The sequence below is a fragment of the Echeneis naucrates genome, chromosome 3, assembly GCF_900963305.1.
Source record: "Echeneis naucrates chromosome 3, fEcheNa1.1, whole genome shotgun sequence".
Taxonomy (NCBI): domain Eukaryota; kingdom Metazoa; phylum Chordata; class Actinopteri; order Carangiformes; family Echeneidae; genus Echeneis; species Echeneis naucrates.
Window position 1 is genome coordinate 27008660 of NC_042513.1, and position 20832 is coordinate 27029491.

General features: G+C 42.8%; 2 protein-coding genes across 2 annotated transcripts; both read right to left on the bottom strand.

The window, feature by feature from the left end:
* Positions 1 to 228: 228 nt before the first annotated feature.
* On the bottom strand, positions 229 to 11186 carry pdpr (pyruvate dehydrogenase phosphatase regulatory subunit). The gene is made up of 18 exons (XM_029498589.1): positions 11081 to 11186; positions 10144 to 10417; positions 9830 to 9963; positions 9402 to 9483; positions 8857 to 9020; positions 8624 to 8745; positions 8185 to 8302; positions 7461 to 7610; positions 5920 to 6112; positions 5702 to 5826; positions 5416 to 5571; positions 4675 to 4808; positions 4415 to 4563; positions 4202 to 4314; positions 3775 to 3869; positions 3598 to 3687; positions 3327 to 3509; positions 229 to 2718 (listed from the first exon to the last, which is right to left on the bottom strand). The coding sequence occupies exons 2-18, from the start codon at positions 10404 to 10406 to the stop codon at positions 2314 to 2316; spliced, it is 2676 nt and encodes an 891-aa protein (XP_029354449.1). The 5' UTR covers positions 10407 to 10417; positions 11081 to 11186; the 3' UTR covers positions 229 to 2313.
* Positions 11187 to 13059: 1873 nt separating this feature from the next.
* On the bottom strand, positions 13060 to 20607 carry pnoca (prepronociceptin a). The gene is made up of 3 exons (XM_029498602.1): positions 20546 to 20607; positions 14414 to 14547; positions 13060 to 13674 (listed from the first exon to the last, which is right to left on the bottom strand). The coding sequence occupies exons 2-3, from the start codon at positions 14531 to 14533 to the stop codon at positions 13060 to 13062; spliced, it is 735 nt and encodes a 244-aa protein (XP_029354462.1). The 5' UTR covers positions 14534 to 14547; positions 20546 to 20607.
* Positions 20608 to 20832: the final 225 nt, after the last annotated feature.

Sequence of the window (20832 nt, forward strand, 5' to 3'; positions counted from 1 at the left end):
AGAGAGCAGCTGTGTCAGTCCTCTGCTGCGACTGTTGACACACAAATAAACCGTCAGTCTCACTGCGGGTGCTCAGACTGATGTTTGCAGACAGCACAGAGACAGACCGATGCTCCGTGTAGGAAGATTAAACAGTGGTAGACAACACACACAGCTGGTCGCCATGGGGACCGAAACCTCCACACACACTCAGAGCCAAGTTAACAGATGAGGCAAATTCAATCTTCAGGTATGAACAAAGTTCTCTTTATAACTTACATTACACAGCCAAACATCTGTTTAATAAATAGAACAGCGTAAAGCTCCGGAGAGAATCAGCTCAGCGTGAGTTAATGACAACATGAGCTACAACACAAACATCAATAAACGCTGACATCTGATTCTTTTCATGTACAGCACGCCTCTGGACCTAATGTCTTCTGTTACATCTGAAAATATTTTGGTAGATTTAATGTTACACTTCAAATATGAGCAAAAGTGTTCAAACATTCTTATTACTGATGATCATTTCAAACCTGTAAGGAAACCTTGAGACCACACTCAGGCCGATTTAGTGCAAATGTTTGGGGCCGTTTCCCTTTTTGACCATGGAAGTGCTGAAGGACACAGTTAAAATGAAAAACGAAGCATCAGGTCGTGACGGTTTCAGCAGTTTGTGTCCAACTGGACTCCTGGATGTGAAGCCGCTGAGCTCGGCTCAAAGTGCACAAAACCTGGAAGGGGCCAAGCTCTTTTGGCTGAACTGGGATCAGTTTGATGAACTTATTTATTGAGGCTTAGTTAAACCAACGTGATATGCACTGAGCAGGATGTTTGGAACAGGTCAACAACATGAGAACTTCCAGTCTCACATTTCATCGACACAACTTGCTAATTATGAGCACAAGTTTTTTTTTTTTTTTAAGTGTCCTTGACCTTTGACCTTCAACCTTCAAACTCAATTTGTGAGTGTACCAAACTTAGTCATTTCCCTACAGTGTTACAAGAGCTGTGGGCGCACACAGACCAAACTGAAGACATCGTTCCTCAGACATTTGAAGACACTGCTGAAATAGTTCTCCTGCTACTCCAGACATGAAAAAGGAAGTCATTTCTACAGTTTTTAAACTCAAATCTTTAAAGGGAAACAGGTAGAAAGACAAAAAGTTGGTGATAAGCTGTAAATGGAAAAAAACAGGAGGAGAGGGGAAGGGGCCTTTGTTTACGTAGTAAATAAAGGCTCAGTTTGGTGACACCACTGAATCGACCACAGCTGCTGCTCTGAAACCTAAAACTGATGTAGAAAAGGTGAAGTAGAGAAAATAGAGATCTTATGAGCACTATCTATACAAAAATACTCCACTTAATTTCAAATCACAATGAAGTTCCTCCTTTACAGAAACAACCCAAACTCAGAGGAAACTCCAATCACCAATTTAAGAAGCGACAGGTCTTCGTCATCCAACACTGGTCCAAACTCCTGCAGACACAGAGCCGTTCTGAATTCCTTCTTAATGCACCATGAATAGCACCAATCCCCATAAATACAAAACCGCAAGCTCTAGGGTTAACCCAGCCTAACCCAGCAGAACAGCTGAAGGTGGATGATATAGATGGAAGGAAATGTTCTCTCAAACATTCAGCTGCCTGGGAGGCCTTTTTAACAGGTCTGGACTATTTAGGAGCACACAACAGTTTACTAATGACTCTTATCAGAAGACCTAATGGCTTTCCTTCATTTAGTCATTTACTTTAATGTAGTGGCGCCAACAACTTTATATCAATATCAATCATGCTCTTTACAGCAGCAAATTTACTACTTGAAAAAGGACAGCCAAGTCAACACGTACAGCGACTTTGTGGCTTTCTGCACATCGGCGCCAACTTCATTTCCAGCTCCTGCGGTGTGGAGCGTTACAGTGACTCAAGCACGAGTGGAGAAGATTGTCTGTCTTCTGGATGGATTAAAGTGAGCCAAGTGAGTAAGTTCTCAACAGCTAGTGTTGGTGTTGCCTTGACAGAGGCACTTAACCCCAGTAAACAAGCCTTTCAGGCAGCGGGGACTGTGTTTAGAGTGTAAAGAGGACAGACCAGAGCTCTGTATTTGATATAGCTCAGGCATTATATACCTGTTAAATATTGCACTTGGAAAGAAAACGATGCGACAGGAAGGTTAAATATGGAGTGATAGTGCAAACAACCCAGAAATTAAGAGCCAGTATAGAAACCATGAGTTGGCACTGTGAGGTGAGTGCAGGAGTGGATTTTGGTAAACTGGAGGAGTGTCCCAGAAGCTCCTGCTGAGGCGCCCAGAGGGGTTTCTATCACTCTGCATCACTTCCCCTGCAGGTTAACCTCAATGTCATCCTTGCGGCGCTGCTGTTGGGTGAAGAGGGAGCTGAAGGGGTAGAGTTTGGCTTTGGCCGGGTAGCGCTGACCAGCAATGTCCACCTCGTAGTCCCCACGGTTGATGAAGTCCGGGGTGATGGGTGTGGGCAGCCCTTCTGGGCCTGGCGGCGGCGACACAAATCCGAGGCAGACGTGGCGCATCAGGGTGTAGCTGTAGGCGCTGCTGGTGGTCGACCCGGCCAGCTGATTGTTTCGGTAGATGGGCTCCCCCCACCATGGCCACAAGTCCAGCTCGGTGTCATGATCCTCAAGAACCAGCATTACGAACCGACGCAACACGCCGTCCTGACGCTGCTGCAGCAACGCCTCACGGCCGAGGAAGTCTGTGTCCTGATGGTGGAAGGAAGACAGTACCAAGGTAAGGAAATCGTTCAGGACAGATTTATAGGGGAAAAAAAACAAAAAAACAAAAGACGAGTCTGGGAAATTAACAAAGCATCAAGGAAAAGAGGAGATGAACTAGGGAGCACCATGAGGTTGATGAGTCTGACCTGCACACATTTAACATCTTCAACATGACAAAGCTCTGTTTGCTTTTTAACTGAGTCCTCTGACTGCTAATCTAAAAGGCTTCCATGAAACCACTTTCACTCCTTCATGACCTCTTTGCTGGTGTTATGTTTTCAGAATGAAATGATGGTAAACTCTGGGTCTGTAGGTGCAGTTAAAGAAAACAGTCTTCAGGCTTCAGACAGAGCAGATGACCTCCAGCCTTACTCTGCTCTTCTCATCTTCACACCATTTAATGTCAAATTTAACCAAATCCTTATTTAAAAAAAAAAAAAAAGCATCAAGCAGGGTAATAATGTGACCAATGGGAACACATGTAGCTCCTGAGTGAAACAGCTGTGTTGCTCTTTTTGTAGCTGAATGCAAGAAGCACAATGGGCCAGTCCCACTCAGTGTGATGTGTTTACACAGCTGCACTGACAACAGACCTTGTCAAATTTAACCCTGAACTCTCGTCCACACTCCAGCGGTGTGGTGAACGCGTGGAGGTCCTGGCCCCAGAAGGCGAAGAACTTCTCTATCCGAAGGCTGCGCAGCGCGTAGTAGCCGGCGTTTCGAATCCCGTACTTCTGACCCACTGACATCACCTCGTTGTACACGTGCAGCGCATACTGTCAGCGGGAACGGCAAGTGTTAGACAGGAAAACGTCACTCAGGCAAGAATATACAATATTACAAATGAGCGTGTGTAGGTCGCACCTCTATAGGGATGTAGAGCATGAAGCCTGGTTCTCCAGTGTGAGTCATACTCATCACTCTGATCCCATTGGCGTAGCCCACACTCATCTCCTGTAAACACACATACACACACAGTGAAACAATGACCGGACACAAACCAACACCATCGTTATCACCTTGTTAACGTTTGTCTCCTACCTTACAGAACATTGAGGGGAAGCGATCGGGCGTCATGGAAACATATGACAGCTCAGCCAAAACATCCATTGCACGAGGACCAATAAGATTTAGAGCTGTGGGTAACAGATCTGGGTTACAAACGTCTCCAGAAAGATCAGAAGATGAACAAAGCTCAGTCCAGAGTTTCTCTACTTTGATCATTCGGATAAAGTGTTGTAGTTGTAGGATCTGTTATTTTTATTCTATGTATAGAAAGTAGAACTAAATGTTGGAGCAATTACATTACAACTACATCAATTCATCAATAGTCTTTGGATGAGTCATCAACCAACCTGATCCCCAGAAATGCCAAAATCAGGCCACTTGAATAACAGAAAAGAGGACAATGTGATGCCTTTTATACTGTGTGGTCAGTAGATGGAGACATCACTGCAGCTGAGTTTACCTGTGTACTTCCAGCTGACATCCTCTAGGTGGAGATGTGGGTCGTTGGGCATGTGTTTCTTTATCCAGGACCAACAGTGGACCTGCTGGTCTGTCGGGGAGATGATGAAGAAGCTGAGAAGGAGCAGACAGAAATCAGAGTAATCTGGGAAGGTTGTTTGTTTTTTTTTTACAAAGTGCAGGTCTGCAGTGTTGGTGTCAGGCTGTTTCAAACCTGTTCTTGCTGAGGCGGACAACGCTGCAGTCATTCTCATACCCTCCCCTCTCATTCAACATGCCGGTGTGGACGATGTGCCCAACAGGAACATCGAGGTCATTGGCACACAGATGTTGCAGCAGCTCCAGGGCCTGGTCTCCTGTGGACTGGGACATCGGGACAAAGTGGATGGTTTGACTTCGGTGACTGGGTGGGACCAGAAGAGCAGTGTAAAGCTTTCTGTGATCCAGTGCTGTCTACAGCGCATCATAACTCACAGTCAGCTCAAACTTGGTGAAGGAAGACATGTCAATGACACAGACGGCCTCTTTGCAGCATTTCACTTCTGCTCCAACAATATCGAACCAGTCTGGTTTGTAGAAGGTCTTACTCTGGTCCAGAGAGAGCAGGTCTGCAAACACAGACATGTATGACACACAAAAACAAACATGCTTTAGGGAAAATGTACTTCATTACAGCAAATTACACAAGATGATTTCATTCATCACATTTCATTAGACTGTAATTCTAAACCAACAAAGGAGCTTAAAAGCTCATGAGCAGCCTTTTCTAATTAAGATTTCCCAGAACTGACAATTAGAAAATGGTTCACAACGTTCTGAAGAAATAGCAACAGCTCTACAGGGTTTTATTCCCGGCATCACTGTTTTATACGCCTTCTGGAAGATAACTGATCATCACGGTGTACTAAGACGCTCATTTTACAGATAAACCCTCTTCGTTGTCTTCTACCAAACACACAGGATTTTAAGGTTCTTTATGTCTTCCAAACTTCTAGTTAGAATATTCTGCTGCTGTTAACAGGTATAGACACTAAGAGAAATGTATCAGCTACTATAGAATTACATACTGAATTAAAATACTGATCAATACTGTCCTGAAACATTTGTTCATATTAATTATTTTAAAAATAAATACATAAAACTATATATGGCAGCGCAGGTGCTCGAGTTGTTAGCTCGTTAAGGGATGTTGTATTGCTGCTCAGCAATCTGTACCTTTTCCTGGAGGAATAAAGTATTTGGGCCTTTCAAAGCCATGTTTCTCCATCCAGCGGGCTCCCTGGGTGTCCAGGCGGTCATACAGAGGGCTGGTCCTCAGCTGACGGCCGGTCTGAAAGTCCCAACGAGGAACCTTCAGTTCATACAGCAGCGCTGGAAACCAAACACAAACAAGCTCAGGTCAAATCACACTGAAAACTATTATTGGCACCACCTTTGAAGTGTGAATGACACATGGTTTTAGTATCTGTCACAATCCGAGCTGGTTTGGATATTTACTCACGCATGACTTCCATAACTCTGTGCCTCAGGAAGGTTCGGCTGCTCTGCAGATTCCCGAAGCGTTTGATGTCCAGGGGCCAGACGTTGGCGGTGGGATAACCATAAGTCATCCACTCTGCCAGGTACCTTCATCACACAATCACACAAACATGCCATAGCTGTAAATATCCTATAGCTAAAATATGATTTAGCTACTACTACTATAATACTCATGCTTACTTGCCAGCTCCTCCAGCAAAAGACAGACCAGAGGAGTTCATTCCTGCTAGCACATAGTACCCAGAGACACCCGGCGTCTCCCCCATCAGACAGCGCATATCAGGGGTGAAGGACTCCGGACAGTTGACCAGCTGATGGATCTCCGCTGACTCTAGACTGGGCATTCTCCTCAGCAGAGCACTGAGCATCGGCTCTGGAGGATGAGGCATTTTCAAATCAGTAAGTAGTATCAAACCATGCTAGAAGCCACTAGATCAGCAGTTCACATCTAAACATTTAAGGCGACTTGGCTTTAAATGCCTTCTGATCAATCACTTGTGTGTCCAAATCAAATACTACTGCAGCAGAGTTCATTAGCTAAAGCTGCTGCTGCAGCAGGAACTCATGTTGTGACATAAACAGTCCAGCAGTTTTTCTTTTCTGAAAGCTGACCCAGTGACAATGATGTAAACTGTAGAGGAATCATCTTCTGTTTCCTTAACCCTTAAATAAATGTTTCAATTGGATCCCAGACTTTAAAAAGAGCATAACAATTAAAAATATTTATGTATTTCCTTGTCTGTGAGCTGAGCTAATGTGTTTTAATTATACACATTCATGAAACCTTTTAAAAGTACAACCCCTAAATTATTATATGAAAATGTAACTTTAATAAAATGGTTGAATAACCCGAAACAGATTCCAGGTCAGTTGGTTGGTGACATACTGCTGTTTTACAACAATCTGTCAGCCTGAACAAGGAATCTCAAATTATGAGGACGAGGCCAAGGCCAAGGCCAAAGGACAGGTGTGTCTGTGTGTGTGTGCGTTTATATTTGGACTTTAAACTGTGCCAAAAGAAGGACACACAGCTTATAGTTAAAGGCTGAGGCACAAATTTTTGTCTCTTATTACACACGCTGTCTAGAAAATATGGCATCCTGAAATAAATGAATGGAGGAGCATAAAAAAATGCAGATGCTTCCACACTGGTGCATCACAAGGTATAATTAAGCAATTAACCTCCCATCATGCTCGGCAGCACCATGTGTGAAAATGCTGAACAGCCTGTGGTGATTCTAATTTGAATGAGTTTTGTGGTACACTGCATTATGAGGAGTAAAAACCTTTTAGATCTACAGGAACAACACAAATAGGGTCACGGGTTCTTGGTGTTTGTGAATTAGTGCAAAACATTAAGAAAAAAAAAGGGTTAATCTTCCTCAGGTGACCAAATATCCACATTCAAGACTTAGTGTTCATTTTAATTCTACGATCAAACGTTTCTATTCATCCTTCAGCATGAAAACACCCCACTGAGTTCTATGGCCATGAAAATAATGTTAATGATGAGCCGTGGCCTTTAAATGTATCAGTTGTCAACTAATTTAACACCTTTGGAAGGTTTGAGACTGATGTGTTAACTGTGGTAAGCATGAAGGAAACGGATGACTATCTTTTGGAAGAAGTCCAGAGACTGAACGCTTCACTACGACTGTCTCTGTGGGTTTTCCTTGAATTTGTCATCTGTGCCTCCCACACCTCCCGCCTCTCTACTTTACCAAAGTGGTCCCAATCTTCCTGCATGTTCTGGATCTCCAGCTGGTTGCGTCCCTCTGTGAAGATGGGTTTGGGGTCCTTCTCAAAGCCCCCCGACAGGAGCCCTCCCTGCCATGGCCGCACATATATCCTGCCATCCATATCGATCACCACTACAGGAAAGACACAAGTCACTTAGATCACCTTCTCTGGGCTTGTTTCACCAACTTGCAACCAACAAATATAAAGTATGCTGAAGAAAATTCACTGAGGAGTAAACAATCACTCATTTCTAGGAAAATTATCAACTATCACAAGCAGCTGAGTTAAATTCAATTCAATAAATTACACACACTTTATACCCAATCTCCTCTCTCTCACACACAAATTCAAATGACTCTAAAATTTGATTAGATTACAGGAGCTTTTTATATATTGTATATACAATATGTATATTTTTATATATTTTATATTGTCTGATAACAATGTTAAATATATAAACGTATTTTACATTGTTATCAGACGCTTGACTGAACTGATGGAAAACATTCACAAATGGAACTATAAAAGCATATAATGAAAGCTCAATCTTCACTTTGAATCTCAGGTGTCAATTTAGGATTTCATTTTAGAAGGCCAGCATATAATTTTCTATTGCACACAGAATATTTAGCTGGCAAAGAAGAGCCAGTAATTGTGCCTACTGCAAGTAAAGGTTAATTTTCCCGTGAGTTCAATATGTGAGACCTGGTGAGCCTGGTGGAAGCGGTTCCTGTAGAGGTTTTGTGAGGAGGTAGAAGTGTTCACAGCCATGAAGTGGAACCGACACCTTGGTCTCACTGGCTTGGCCCAGCTCGTAAGCCCACTGGAGCAGAAATAGACAGAACAAATACATCTATCAGCTGCTAGGAGGACAGGTATAGTGAACATACCACACCAAACAGTTGGGACTCAAACTCAAGCCTAGAGGCTAAGGTTCACTTCAGCTGCCTCCATTTAGGTGACAAGCGGCTGCTCTCCCATCACAAGGAAGGTTTTAGTCGTACTGTGTTTACCTGTTAGTATAATGTCAGTAAGATTTAAGTGCAGAAACAGGTCATTTTTAAAATACTCACAAAGAATTTCCTTCATAAACTCTCTGGTTTAGGCTGCTACTGTAGTTTGAGATCACACTCCGACATCTCACCTGTCCAGCACAGTTGACAAAGTATTCGCACTCAGTGGTACCTCGATCAGTCTCCACTGCTGTCACATGACCCTTCTCCACCACAACCTGCTGAACACTGGTTCGATCCAAGATCTGAACCCCTGGGTGGAATGAGGAGGACAAGGAGGTGTAGAAGGGACAAAAGGGAGGAAAGGGGACTGCAGAGGCAGACAGAAGAGTAAAGTGCAATTAAAGGTGGAATGTGACTGTACCATGTCCAGCAGCAGCCACAGCCAAGGCATGATTAACATCAGGAGGAGACACCACAGCATCTCCAGGGAGGTGGAGGGCCCCCACCAGGTCATGAATGTTGACAAGAGGATGGAGTTTGGCCACCTCCTTGGGCTTAATGATATTATAGCTGATCCCCATTACCCTGAGAACAGAGAATAAGAGATAAAGGCTTAGTTTTACTTTGAAGGTACATATATTTTTTTGTAAGAATCAAGAACAAAAAGGTTGCAAGAGAGTCATGAATTCATGTGTTGACCAACTCAGCGAAACAATCGCCTGAATTGGAAGATATGACAGTGCATCTGATTTTCTGCCAACCAAAAAAGTGGAGCAAGAAGTCCAAAGCATAATTTTGCACCCAGATTTGAGTCCTGACGCAGCCAGGACCTTAATTAAAATCAAGAAATTGTGGCTCGACATGAAGTCAAGTCAAGTCAAAGTCCCTGTGCAGCCTCACCAGTTTCACAAAGAAATATGACAGATCATTGTGTCCCCACAAAAGTCAAAAGCTTTTGAGTCTTACTTTAGACGAGATGCCAAGCGCTTCAGAGAGATGAAGCGATCTTGGTTTTGAGCCAGACACAAAGAGCCTGTCTTCACATAACCTGAAACACACAAGGCACAAACAAAAGTTTTTAATCATGTGACTCAGCAAGTAACAAACCTCTTCAGGTTTTTTCCCCATTTAAATACAAATAAACAGTCTCTGTAAACTGTAGGACAATTATCATTCTCTCTTAGGTAGAGGCCATAATATACAGAAAGTATTGTAATGAGACAGATGCACGCATCACTGCATGGCTTTGTAATCACATTTACCTTGTTTAGGACAACTCATTAGCTTACTATCAAATGAGGGCAGTAGTAGCCATATAATAATCCACTGTCTGAATGATTAGCTTCAGGATTAGTGTAATATGACTGAATGGAAAACATATCAAAGCAGCTGACCTGTTTTGATCCCTGTCTCCTCCTCCAACTGCTGATACAGACTATTGGAGTAGTTAGCCATCTGACATTCAATTGAAATAGGCTTGGCCACGGTGATAATGCCAGCACATAGTCTTGTAGTTCCTGCACCAAGTCTGGCAAAAGGATAACAGGACAGTAAATAAAGAATTATGAGGAACAAAACTCAGATGCCAATTATTGCCAGATATTTAAAAAAACCAGTATTCAACTAGAGGGAAATGAAAGACCTCCTCAACCACTGATTATTACATTAGAGCGTGACATTAAGATCATCTCCAAAACATTGATCTCACCTGCCCTGCTCCAGGAGCACAATATCAGTCCAGCCCAGTTTGGCCAGGTGGTAAGCCACAGATGTTCCCACAATACCTCCTCCACAGATCACCACCCGGGCTTGGCTGGGCAGTGGGAACAGCTGGGAGTCTCCAGTGACCGTCCTGCAGAGGGGCGATGTCCAGATGGCCCTGCCAGCCAACCTGTACCCGGTGTGGGGGAGCAGCAGCCTGGGGAGCAGGACAGGGGACAGAACCCTGGAGCTCCTCACACAGCTGCACATAGCTGTGCTTTCTGGAACCAGTCACACAGATACACACACACACACACACACACACACACACACACACACACACACACACACACACACACACACGTCATCGTGTCATGCATTCAACATCCAAGGTTAGAATACAAATAAACTCCAGTACCATAACCTGGATTTTATGATTACAGGTGCAGCCTCAATTTGAACTCAGATGTAGCTTCTATCTGAACATGACTGACATTCCTCAGGTTGTAAGACCTCCAACGCAGCATGACATTAGCTGCTTTATTAGGCCTGATCAGCCGGCAAGGTTAACCTGCAATAAGCCCTTCAAATGTCACAACAACGCTTCAGACTGTTAGCTCACAAGCATCGCTGCAGCTGCAGCTGCACCTTCAGCAGCACGGCTAGCGTTAGCCTGCTGTCCGTGAAGGCAGCCCAGCACTTCGGTTTGAGTTTCCACAGGCGGGGCTGTTTTATTTGTAAATAGTTAATGCTCCTTCCAGGTTTCTGACATCAGTATGTTGTGTGCTCTTCGAGTCACTGAGGAGCACTGAAGCTGCTGTAAGTGGCGCTACAAGCGCAGGCTAACCAGAAGCTAGCTAATGTTGACACCAACAGTTTAAACGTCAGCGGGGTTTAAGAAAAACCCGCTTAATTTGGTTATGAAGACAAAAACAAGAACTCACGGAATCAGCCCAAGTCCAGACGGTGTTATTCCTAAACCCAGGAGTCCAAAGCAGAAACTGGGAGACACCGCAGGAACTGTTAACACTCAAACGACTTCAAGCTAGCTCCGTTATACGAGGAGCTGTTCCGGTTTACCTTCAAAATAAAGGCGTTCACGTTTCCTGTTTGGTTTAAAAATAAAGGCATTCAACGTGATTCAAACTTCTCACCAAATCAACAAAAAGACATTTAACACTGACTCTTTAGAATCTCACACAGTTTCACTATATATCATTGCGAGTGTCAATATTTTATAGCCTTCTAATGTGCTGACTTGTGGCAGTCTCCACTGATTTCAAAGTAAGACTTGTGTATGTACTGAGCAGTGTTGAGATCAGCTGAGTACTCATGCCAAAGCAGAGTGCATGATCTGTCCAGGCCTATCAGACAGGTGGAAAACGTGCACACCATGTCAGTAATCCAGTCTGTGGCGCCATGTCGGCAGGGACAGGAAGGACCACTGAGGGGCATCCAAAGCCCGTTTTTACCGGACAGACTGTTCTTTTTATTGGGTTTCAACGAAAACTCAAAACAACCAGAACCAAAGATACTCTGCAGATATTACAGTGTGTTGAACTGATCAGACATAAAATTGAACAGAAATCATATCAATATTTTCCGTGATAACTGAGCAGCTATAATTTACCAAATGTTTTCCACCTTATACTGAGTCACCCATTTTAAATGAAATATGAATATTAACGCAGCATGAACAGTTAAATCTTTTTCCTGATGGTTTATACAATAACCCATTAACTGTAACAAAGTTTAGTGCTGTCAGACTGTGAAAAAAGACATCTGGACCAGGAAACATGACCAAAGCTCGATACACGATGGATGCTTATTGGACAGTAGTATTGTGGATTGCCAACTGCTTCACTATCTAAAACATGAGTGAAGGCCAATACTACAGCTGTGTTGTTCTGTAACATCTAAAGGTAACTTAAAGAAACCATAAAATTGGTGACAGCCACAGTCATTTCCGTCTGTGCTGTAGAGTCTGAGAACAAAATACCTGGAGACACAGAGTCAGTTGCTGCATGACAGGCCACGAAGGAAATAGTAAACTATTTTTATTGACATGTTTAAATTCAGCTATGTACAAGTTCTCGTAGCAGCCAACAAAAACATTTCCCACCATTACAGATAGATGAAAATCCCAAACGCTGGTTATATATGGGAATCTAGCGCCAGTCCGACATGATGCTCACCTGTACGAAACGTCAGTTCAGCACTGACTAATGATTAGAGCGGGAACAGAGTGTGTTTTGGCACAGTGACAACTCGATGAGTTTCGGCTGTGTTTTTGCATGTTGTCATTTATTTGCCACACATTACATAGACAGTACCCAACATTACTGGGGCCACCACCTCACCATTATGCCAAAGAAAGTGAAAACACCAGAAGTGTCCTCCAACACAGACTGGCTGTCACAAGATGGTCGTCTGATACAGAGTTTTCCTGCCAGAGTCCATGAAAGAAGATTTAAAACTTTTTTTTTTTTTTTTTTACACATGACCCAGCACAGAAATTAATAGATAATCTACAATGTATAATACAGGGGATCAGAAAACCAACATTTATGCTAATTGTTATTATTGATTCAATCAAATTTTGCTGTAAACTACTCCAGGACTCTGTCTGATTCCCACTTTAGGAGCTTTTCTTCCAATGTCATGAAGTACCTGGGCAGCTAATCAAACACAACCTGATTGTTCTGCTGGTGCATCCCACTGGGAGAACACCGACCGGGAGGTCTGACTCACTGAGGGCAGCTGGAGCTGGACGGATGGGGAACCTGCAAGGAGCTGAGAATTATGCTTTCAATATTTCTAGTTACTCCAAAAGAATTTTCACCTTTTGGTAAATAAGTTAGCTTCAGTAGGTCAGCTTTGGCAACACAAACCAAGATCGGTGGACACACATCAGGGTAGCAGGTTAAATGTGTTGAACTTCATTCTGATTGGTCAGGTCCTCTGACACGCTGTTGACCTCCGTGGCCCGAGAGCTCATTCCCAGATACTGCTTCAGGAATTCGCTGAAGCGTTTTTGGTTGTTCCACTTGCGGGCTGACTTCCGGATGCCAATGAAGCCACCGTACCGCTTCTGATAAGATCTGCCTGGAGACATCAGCTTCCTGTAGCCGTGCCTCCCTTTGACAAAGCCGCCAAACCTCTTGGAGAGGCTTAGCCCAACGTCCTCCTGTCTTCTCTCTGCCACATCAGCATCCCCATCCTCATACTTATCCCCCAGGGACAAGGCATTCTGGGAATTATAGGCAGCATTCAGGAGGCTTCCTTTGCCATTCAGATCCCTCTCGCCCACGCCGAGCCCATGGGTCACATGATCAAACCTCTGCAATGCCATGGGCAGCTGCAAACCTCCCTCCGCCTGCTCCTCCTCCTCCTCCTCAGGAAACAGCACCTCTGTGTCCTCCTGAGATCTTTTCCACGTGGAACCACTGAGGGAGGAAACTGGTGAAGACAGAGCTTCACGGCAGACGTCCCAGGAGAACGCCGGGGAGATGTTGCCTTCACACTCAATGAGACACACCTGACCGAGACAAAGACAGAGATCATGTTCACACATCTTAACCTGACTTTACAGGAAACACACAGTAGGATTAATTCATGCAAGGAAACTATCACTCAGAACATCTGATGATCCTCCGCTCAGCTACACAGAAGGATCTTATTTTGATTCCTGGAATCTTTGTGATCTAAAGATTTACAGCGCTAACTTTAATGGCAAGAAACAGGCCTGAGATTTGTGTGTTTGTGTGTGGATGAAATGTTGTATTACTTTCGGTGATTTGGTTTACGTGGTTTTGAGTAAAAGCTGAGAGAGCTGAAGATGAGAGAAGAGGAAACTAAAACAAGAAAAGACGGGCAAATCAATAGATGGCAAGCAGCTGAAGCTGTGTGTGAAATAGCTGTCAAATTAAAAGAGTTCAGAGTTTATGTTCTGAGCCATTTGTGTACTTAAATGTCTTTAACCAGAGAAACAGCCAGCAGGCAGAAACACAACAAATTAAAACTCAAATGGCAAAAGGTTAATTTGCCAAGTAAGAGACGGAGAGGGTGATGGAGGGAAGGATGAGAACATGGAGGTGGGGCGGAGTGTTTACCGTCGTTCCATCACCAAATCAAAACAGCCCCGTAGGCACGTTGTGTTTGTGTCAGTTTGTGTGTTTATGTTGGGAAATAGTCATTAATTAGAGTATGATTTGACCACATCAGGCGCAGCAACTGAGATTTAAATGCAGTGCAGTGTGTGTGTGTGGCCCCCTCACCATGGTGTTGAAGCTGAAGTGTTTGGGCAGGATGTTGCTGCAGGACAGACAGTCTGCCTGGCAGTCAGTGTGTCCAGGATCACACAGGCAGAGCAGCAGCAGAGCCACCACGGTCTTCATGGTCCCACCGTCTGCTGCACAACAGACACACACCACCACAAGGTTACACACTCTTCTCCCAACCTGCAGCAATCGGCCAATCCATGTGAACATTTGACCGACTGAAAGAGAAACATTTTGAAATCCCTCCTTCTTTCCTTACTGCATCAGTTCAATTCAAAAAGACATAAAATTACAAAAGCTTCTTTTATGGACACCTTAAACTTTGGAAAAGTATTTTGCAGTAATATGACACACCAACAAAAACTCCCAAATCAGCAGGCCATGACACAGATGTACAGATGACACCGAATCTGGGGACAGTGAGGAGAGAAGTGTTACTTCAGTTTGACCTTAATCTGGGAGGAACTGTCTGGTGACATTTTTTGTCTCATTAAACTCAGTAACTCGTTAACTGATGCTTCTGTTATTGCCCCTGGCAGCTACCGACTCACTGACTCACAAACGCACACTGAAAGTCACATGTACAAAACACGCAAGCATGCAGCCCAAAAAAAACACACACCAAACTACACTTCATACATTATGTGGTCACTATCAACTAAATACAGTGGCAGAAAGTAAAAGCAATTATTTTCTGAGGTCTCTTACTTGATGTAATTAAAAGCTGATAATAAAAAACTGCATTACAGTTAATTCCACGAATAAAACAGCAACTCTGAAAGATTACATTAAAAAAATCTGCAGTCCTCTTATGTGCAATTAATGGCAATGTGTATCTTTTTTAATTAATTTTATCTGAGTGAAGGACAGAAGAGAAGCTGTTTTAGTCCAAAAATTGTCGGACAGCTTGAACAACTGAAAGAAGGTGGAGGATTTAGACAAACAGCTCCAGTGTTCATTACTGTCCATCCATCATTGTCCAACGACATAAATCCACCTCCACGTTCATTATTAACAGGACGCTCTTTGACCTTTGAACCTCCGAACACACATCTTAATTTAGCTTGTGGGCTTTCTAATGTTTGCTAATTGAAGCGTTAAACGCCACCGAGGCTGATGGGAAAAAGATGAAGGAAGTAGCTGCCATAAAACAAATGTTTGGAGAAATGAACACTTTTGATAACAGTGACAGTTCATCACAGCCAGCCTCAAATCAGAAAGGTGAGACGAATCAATCGAACCAAAGCCTTTCTGATCCCTTCAGATCTCAGGCCGCATGTTCCTGCAGGACGGCCGCATTAAAATAATGAAGAACATCATCAAAACACACTTTGACAGCTGTCGGTGGAGGTTTAAGAAGCAAAAGTCTCTGTTCTCCACCCGAGGTCAACTCAGGAAGCAGCCTAGTGTCTGTCTCTGTGTCCAGTTGGAGACATTGACTGATGTCCTCTCCAGAAAAACACAGGAGGAGTTGATGATGTCACACGTGTCCATTCACACTCCGCTTCGTCTGTTTGTCCTCAGAAACGCTCTGCTTTGACAGAGCTGGGCTAACATCGGCCTGGTCCTCCCGTGAGCTGTTAAAACCAAATGACTCTGCTTTTAATTAACCACTAAGAAGTCATTACTGTCTGTGCACATGGAGGTTCCACCTTTTACATGAATTTGACTCCAGAAATAAAGAAAAATAGTCTATCCAGATCATTTTGTGACATTTTAACTGCTAAGGTTCAGAAAGGAAACAAATTTCATGCTGTCATCCATCTTTTGTAAAACACCACTCATGCATTAATAAATGACTGAAATGTGAGTTTCAGTAAAAAGTGTTTTTATAATTTTGTTGTTGATTAAACAGTTTGTGGAGTTAACAACCAGTGTGTTTAAAGTTAAATATTAATGAAATCTCGTCATCTGATTCATCAACAACAACTCGCTCTGAACGAGAAGTTCTCAGACTCTCTCACCAAGTTATCGACTGTTTCTGCCACTCTTTTTCTCCATTATTTCTCATTTCTCGTCAAGAAGAGGAAATAAATGACTTCCAGTGAAAGAGCGACCTAAAGCCGGATTATTCGTGCATGGTTGAACAGCAGAGCAGCGCAGCATTCATCTTTATTTTTAAAAGCTGAAGTGCAGATTGTTACATAACTAAAAAATGGGTGCTTTATCTGGAACCTGATGGACAGCTGGATGTTCTCAGGTTCTACAAACCAGCAACCAGCAAAACAGCAAAGAATTCAAATGTTTTTGATGAAAACTTGTTGTTTGGTCACTTTGCCTGACACATAACAGCTATTTGTATTCTGTGGTCAAACTTCTGCAACAGAAATTCAAAAGTACAAATTGATTTAAATCCAGTTGATGAATTTTGACTTGATACTGAAGCCATTAAAAAAAGCCTTAATGCATGAGAAGATCTGATTGGCATTCACTGAAATGATAATTAAGTTCACACTATGCAAATTAAAGTCTTTGTATTATATATATACCCGAATAGATTTCCATACAAATTAGCTTCACAACAAAATAATGACACAATAAACTGCCCTTTCAAACTTAAATCTTTAAATGAAAGTAAACTTGCAGCCCTTAAAGGACAGGAGCTCTGTATATTAAAGAGAAAAAAGCAGACATGGAATAATTAGAGCGTAATCATGATGGTGGCTTTGTTGGCTGATGAGAATTTGACAGGTAATTAAAACTTATTTAGTCTTCTGCCTGCAGCCAGATGGCGGGCTACATTATCTGTCAGAAAAGTCACTTTGATTGACAGCTTGTCTCAGGCCCACTCAAAATACACTGTGCTGTGTTTTCTAATATTGATATTTAACTGGAAAAATGGCGGCGTGGTCATTGACTTGATACGCTTCAGGACACCAAGTCCATACGAAGCTTTGTCTAAAAATGTCCAATCAATATATGAATCCGCCTCCTCGACTGCTGTCGTCACCCACTCAGCTCTTTGTGAAGAAACTATTTCTATTTATTATTTACCTGATTATTTTTCTGCTAAGTGTCGTTCACAAGTTATTTGGAAAACATCATTATGTCCAAGGAGAAAATAGGAGATGTCTGTTAGGTCTAAATATTCAATCCCTCCAACTAGTCTGACAGATTTAGATGATTGTGCATAAAGTTTTTGGAGTAAAGCATCAAAAACATGAAAAAACAGGCAGAGTGTGTTTTTATAAATGTGCAGTTGGAGGAAACCTTCAGTGTTCTCACAGGATGTTTCCTGTCAGTCAGACGACGTGTTGTAGATCTCACACTGAAGCCATCACAGGCAGAAACACTGAGATAAATCAATTATCCTACTCGATGTATCTAATCTGGGAAGCTTGATTAACGGTCTGCACAGGCCCACGATTCCATTTCTTAGTTATCTCACATTGATTTTTTGTTTGTGTTTGAAATTGTGATGGCGCCCTGCACATTATTCCCTTCTGTCCAATCCATGAGAGTATTTTGGCTGTTCCTGTTTTCCCTTTTTTATTCCTGTGAATTATGAAAAAACTCACTCAAACACGTTTCTAAGATATTCAGACAGCCATCTGACAGAAATGATTGTGTTACATGTTGTTTTCTCACCATCACACCTAAATAAGAGAAGCCAGTTGTTTTTCTGCTGTGACAGGTCAAAATGAAGATTAAAAATATGACCAATCACTGAATTACTGAATTTTCTCAAAGGTCTAAGATTATTTATCATTAAATGCTGTGGGGACACTGAGTTCCATCAGTTTGTAGAAGAAGAAAATAGAAAATTGTGAGTCCAAAGAAATGAAAAACGCAACATGTACGTATTAAAATGCCAAACATTACAGCCAAATCAAACATGTTTACAGTCTTTATGGTACCACATCATGATAAATGTACGGTGGATTTATTTTTTAAGCTCCGCAAAACTGAAAGTTGTGGCAATGGTTGTTGTGTTGTCATTATTATCATTATTATTCATGTGTGTTTGAACTGGGAGTGTGTCCCAGCTCACATTATCATTTTACTCCATTCTCACAAACATGGCAGAAAATGCCCTTTAATGATTCTGTTCAGGCCGTGCATATATTTTCAGCATTATTATCATAATTATGTTTGCTGAGGTAATTGAATAATACTTTTACTGCCCACTGGAATATTCCGTTCAGTATATCATAGTCTGTAAACACATGCGAAAGGTAATCAGAGTTTTATGGTGTTGCGTCGTAACTTTACCATTAAACATGAATCTCTCTGTTTTATTCACTTCTTAAATGAACGGACAGAAGTGCTGACTCAGCACAATATATCCAGCTCTTAATGCTCCCATCTCAGAAACTGACAGCAAGTTTGGTCAGCCTCAAAAAAACTTCCATCAACGCCTCTAAATCCGTTTGTTTCAGTTCCCAGCTCGAGAAAATCAGTTTCTAACAACACGGACTTGGCGTTTGAGTCAGCGTCCTCAGACATGGAGAATAATCTGTGACAGAAAAGGATGGACTTCTCCCTGCTGTGTTGGGAACATTGTTTATGTGGATTAACTCCCCACATGGACAGATGTCCCCACCGGCCTTATCCGTCCTTTCTTCTCCCAAGACAAGCCTCTGAATGGGAACACTTTCCAGGGTCAAGGGAATTTACCCATGAAGCTAATGAGGTGTGTGTGTTGTAGACACCGCAGAGGGAAGCAGACGGATGAGAAGAGGTGAACTGTAACCCGATAACGTGCTCTTCATGTTGAGGCTAATGTGACGTGTCACCTCGTTTTCAGTTTTTTCTTCAGAATCGTCAAAAGCTGCCAATTCTTGGTTCAGATAAATCTCAGATAAAGCAAGCTGGACTTGATGCCTTCAGATGTTTGTTGTGTAGGCGGACATATGACGTAAGAAAACAAGTCCTCAAACCACAGCTGGTCTTTTCTTGTTGCTTTATGGGCCTTTAGAGTTTTCTTCAAGTCTGACTCTGTGCTCTGAAGGTCAGCAGCAGAAGCTTCTCCACATTTGTGTTCAACATGAAATGATGTTCCAGTAGCTGCTGAAATCAGCTCCTCCGTGTCCAACCAGCACAAACACAACAACTTCATCAACTGACAAGGCAGCTAAACAGTGAAACCAACCGTCTCATCATCTCGCCGTTATAGGATCTCCGTTTAGCTGTGAACCTGTCGTTTGCTATCCACACAGTCCAATCACACGCAAATCTGTTTCACGCTGATCCACAGCGTTTTCCCAGCAGCCTGGAGATTGTCAGTCTAAGCTGTCTGGAGCTCTGCGTCAGCTTTTTCATCTTCAGTACACTTTCAGGGAAAGCTCTCATCAACAGTTGTTGAAAGCGTGAGTTGTCGTGACTCACCTTAATTCAGCCGTTTTGTGTCAAAGTCAAATGAAGAGAGAGCATCAAGCTGTTTTAATTATTAAATGTTAAATATATAAATGCATCAAAAGGTGACACTTTAAAGTTTCAAAGGAGCTTTAAAAAAAGGAAAAATTCTGAGCAGCCCAATAATGAGATTTATTAAAAATGCCTGAAGGCATCAGAGGAATAAAATCAGCAGAACGACCACAAAGAGAGCTTCACGCAGCGTGAATATCACTGATAGCTTTTTAGAAAGGGAGAAGATGGTCTGTTCTGTTTGTTTCAATTCAATTATGATTTCATACAGGCCAGATGTGACCAGATTTTCTGTGTGTTTCTGTGTGTAATACTTTTACTTTTGTTCAACTGTAAATAATTAGATTTGAGATTTGTCTGTAAAAAGAAATCCGATCAAAGTATTGACTAACAGTCTCCTTCATCCATGAAACTCATCAGAGCACAGCAGCAAACGGGTGACGGGCAGAGCTGTCCGTCACGTGTTGGAACTCATATTTAACCTTCAGCGTGCAGCACCGGCTTTGTTTTTGACCTGAGGAGTCACGCTGCAGTGATTCTCCTCCAGCAGTGGAGGATGATGGAGCGATGGAGACACAAACTAATTGAGAATAATGAAGCGTTGGCCCTCAGCGAGGACAACCAAGCCTCCAAATTTGAATTTCTGAGTCTACCTGAGAAGAAAATGAAAAGGCAGGGGACACTGTCCCATTGACGACAAAAAGGTCAAAGGTTCAGCGTGACTGGTCAGAGGTCAAGCCCCCCCCCTCCACAGAGTCCTACCTGTGTTGGTGCGGGTCCCTCGGTGCAGGATGAGCTCTGACAGCTTACGTTTCCTTCCTCGGTCTCTGTGGGATTTTCTGACGACGTGGAGGCTGAAGTCAACTCCTCTTATACTGTAGGATCACATCCCTCCTCCTCCAACCCCCCCTGCCAGCCTCCCTCTCTCTCTCTCTCTGGGATTGCAATCAGGAAGGAGAGTGATGGTGGGGAGGTGAGGAGGAGGAGGAGGACGGAAGATCTATCTGTCTGCGTTGGTGGATGTTGGTGGATCTTTTAATTATTCTCTA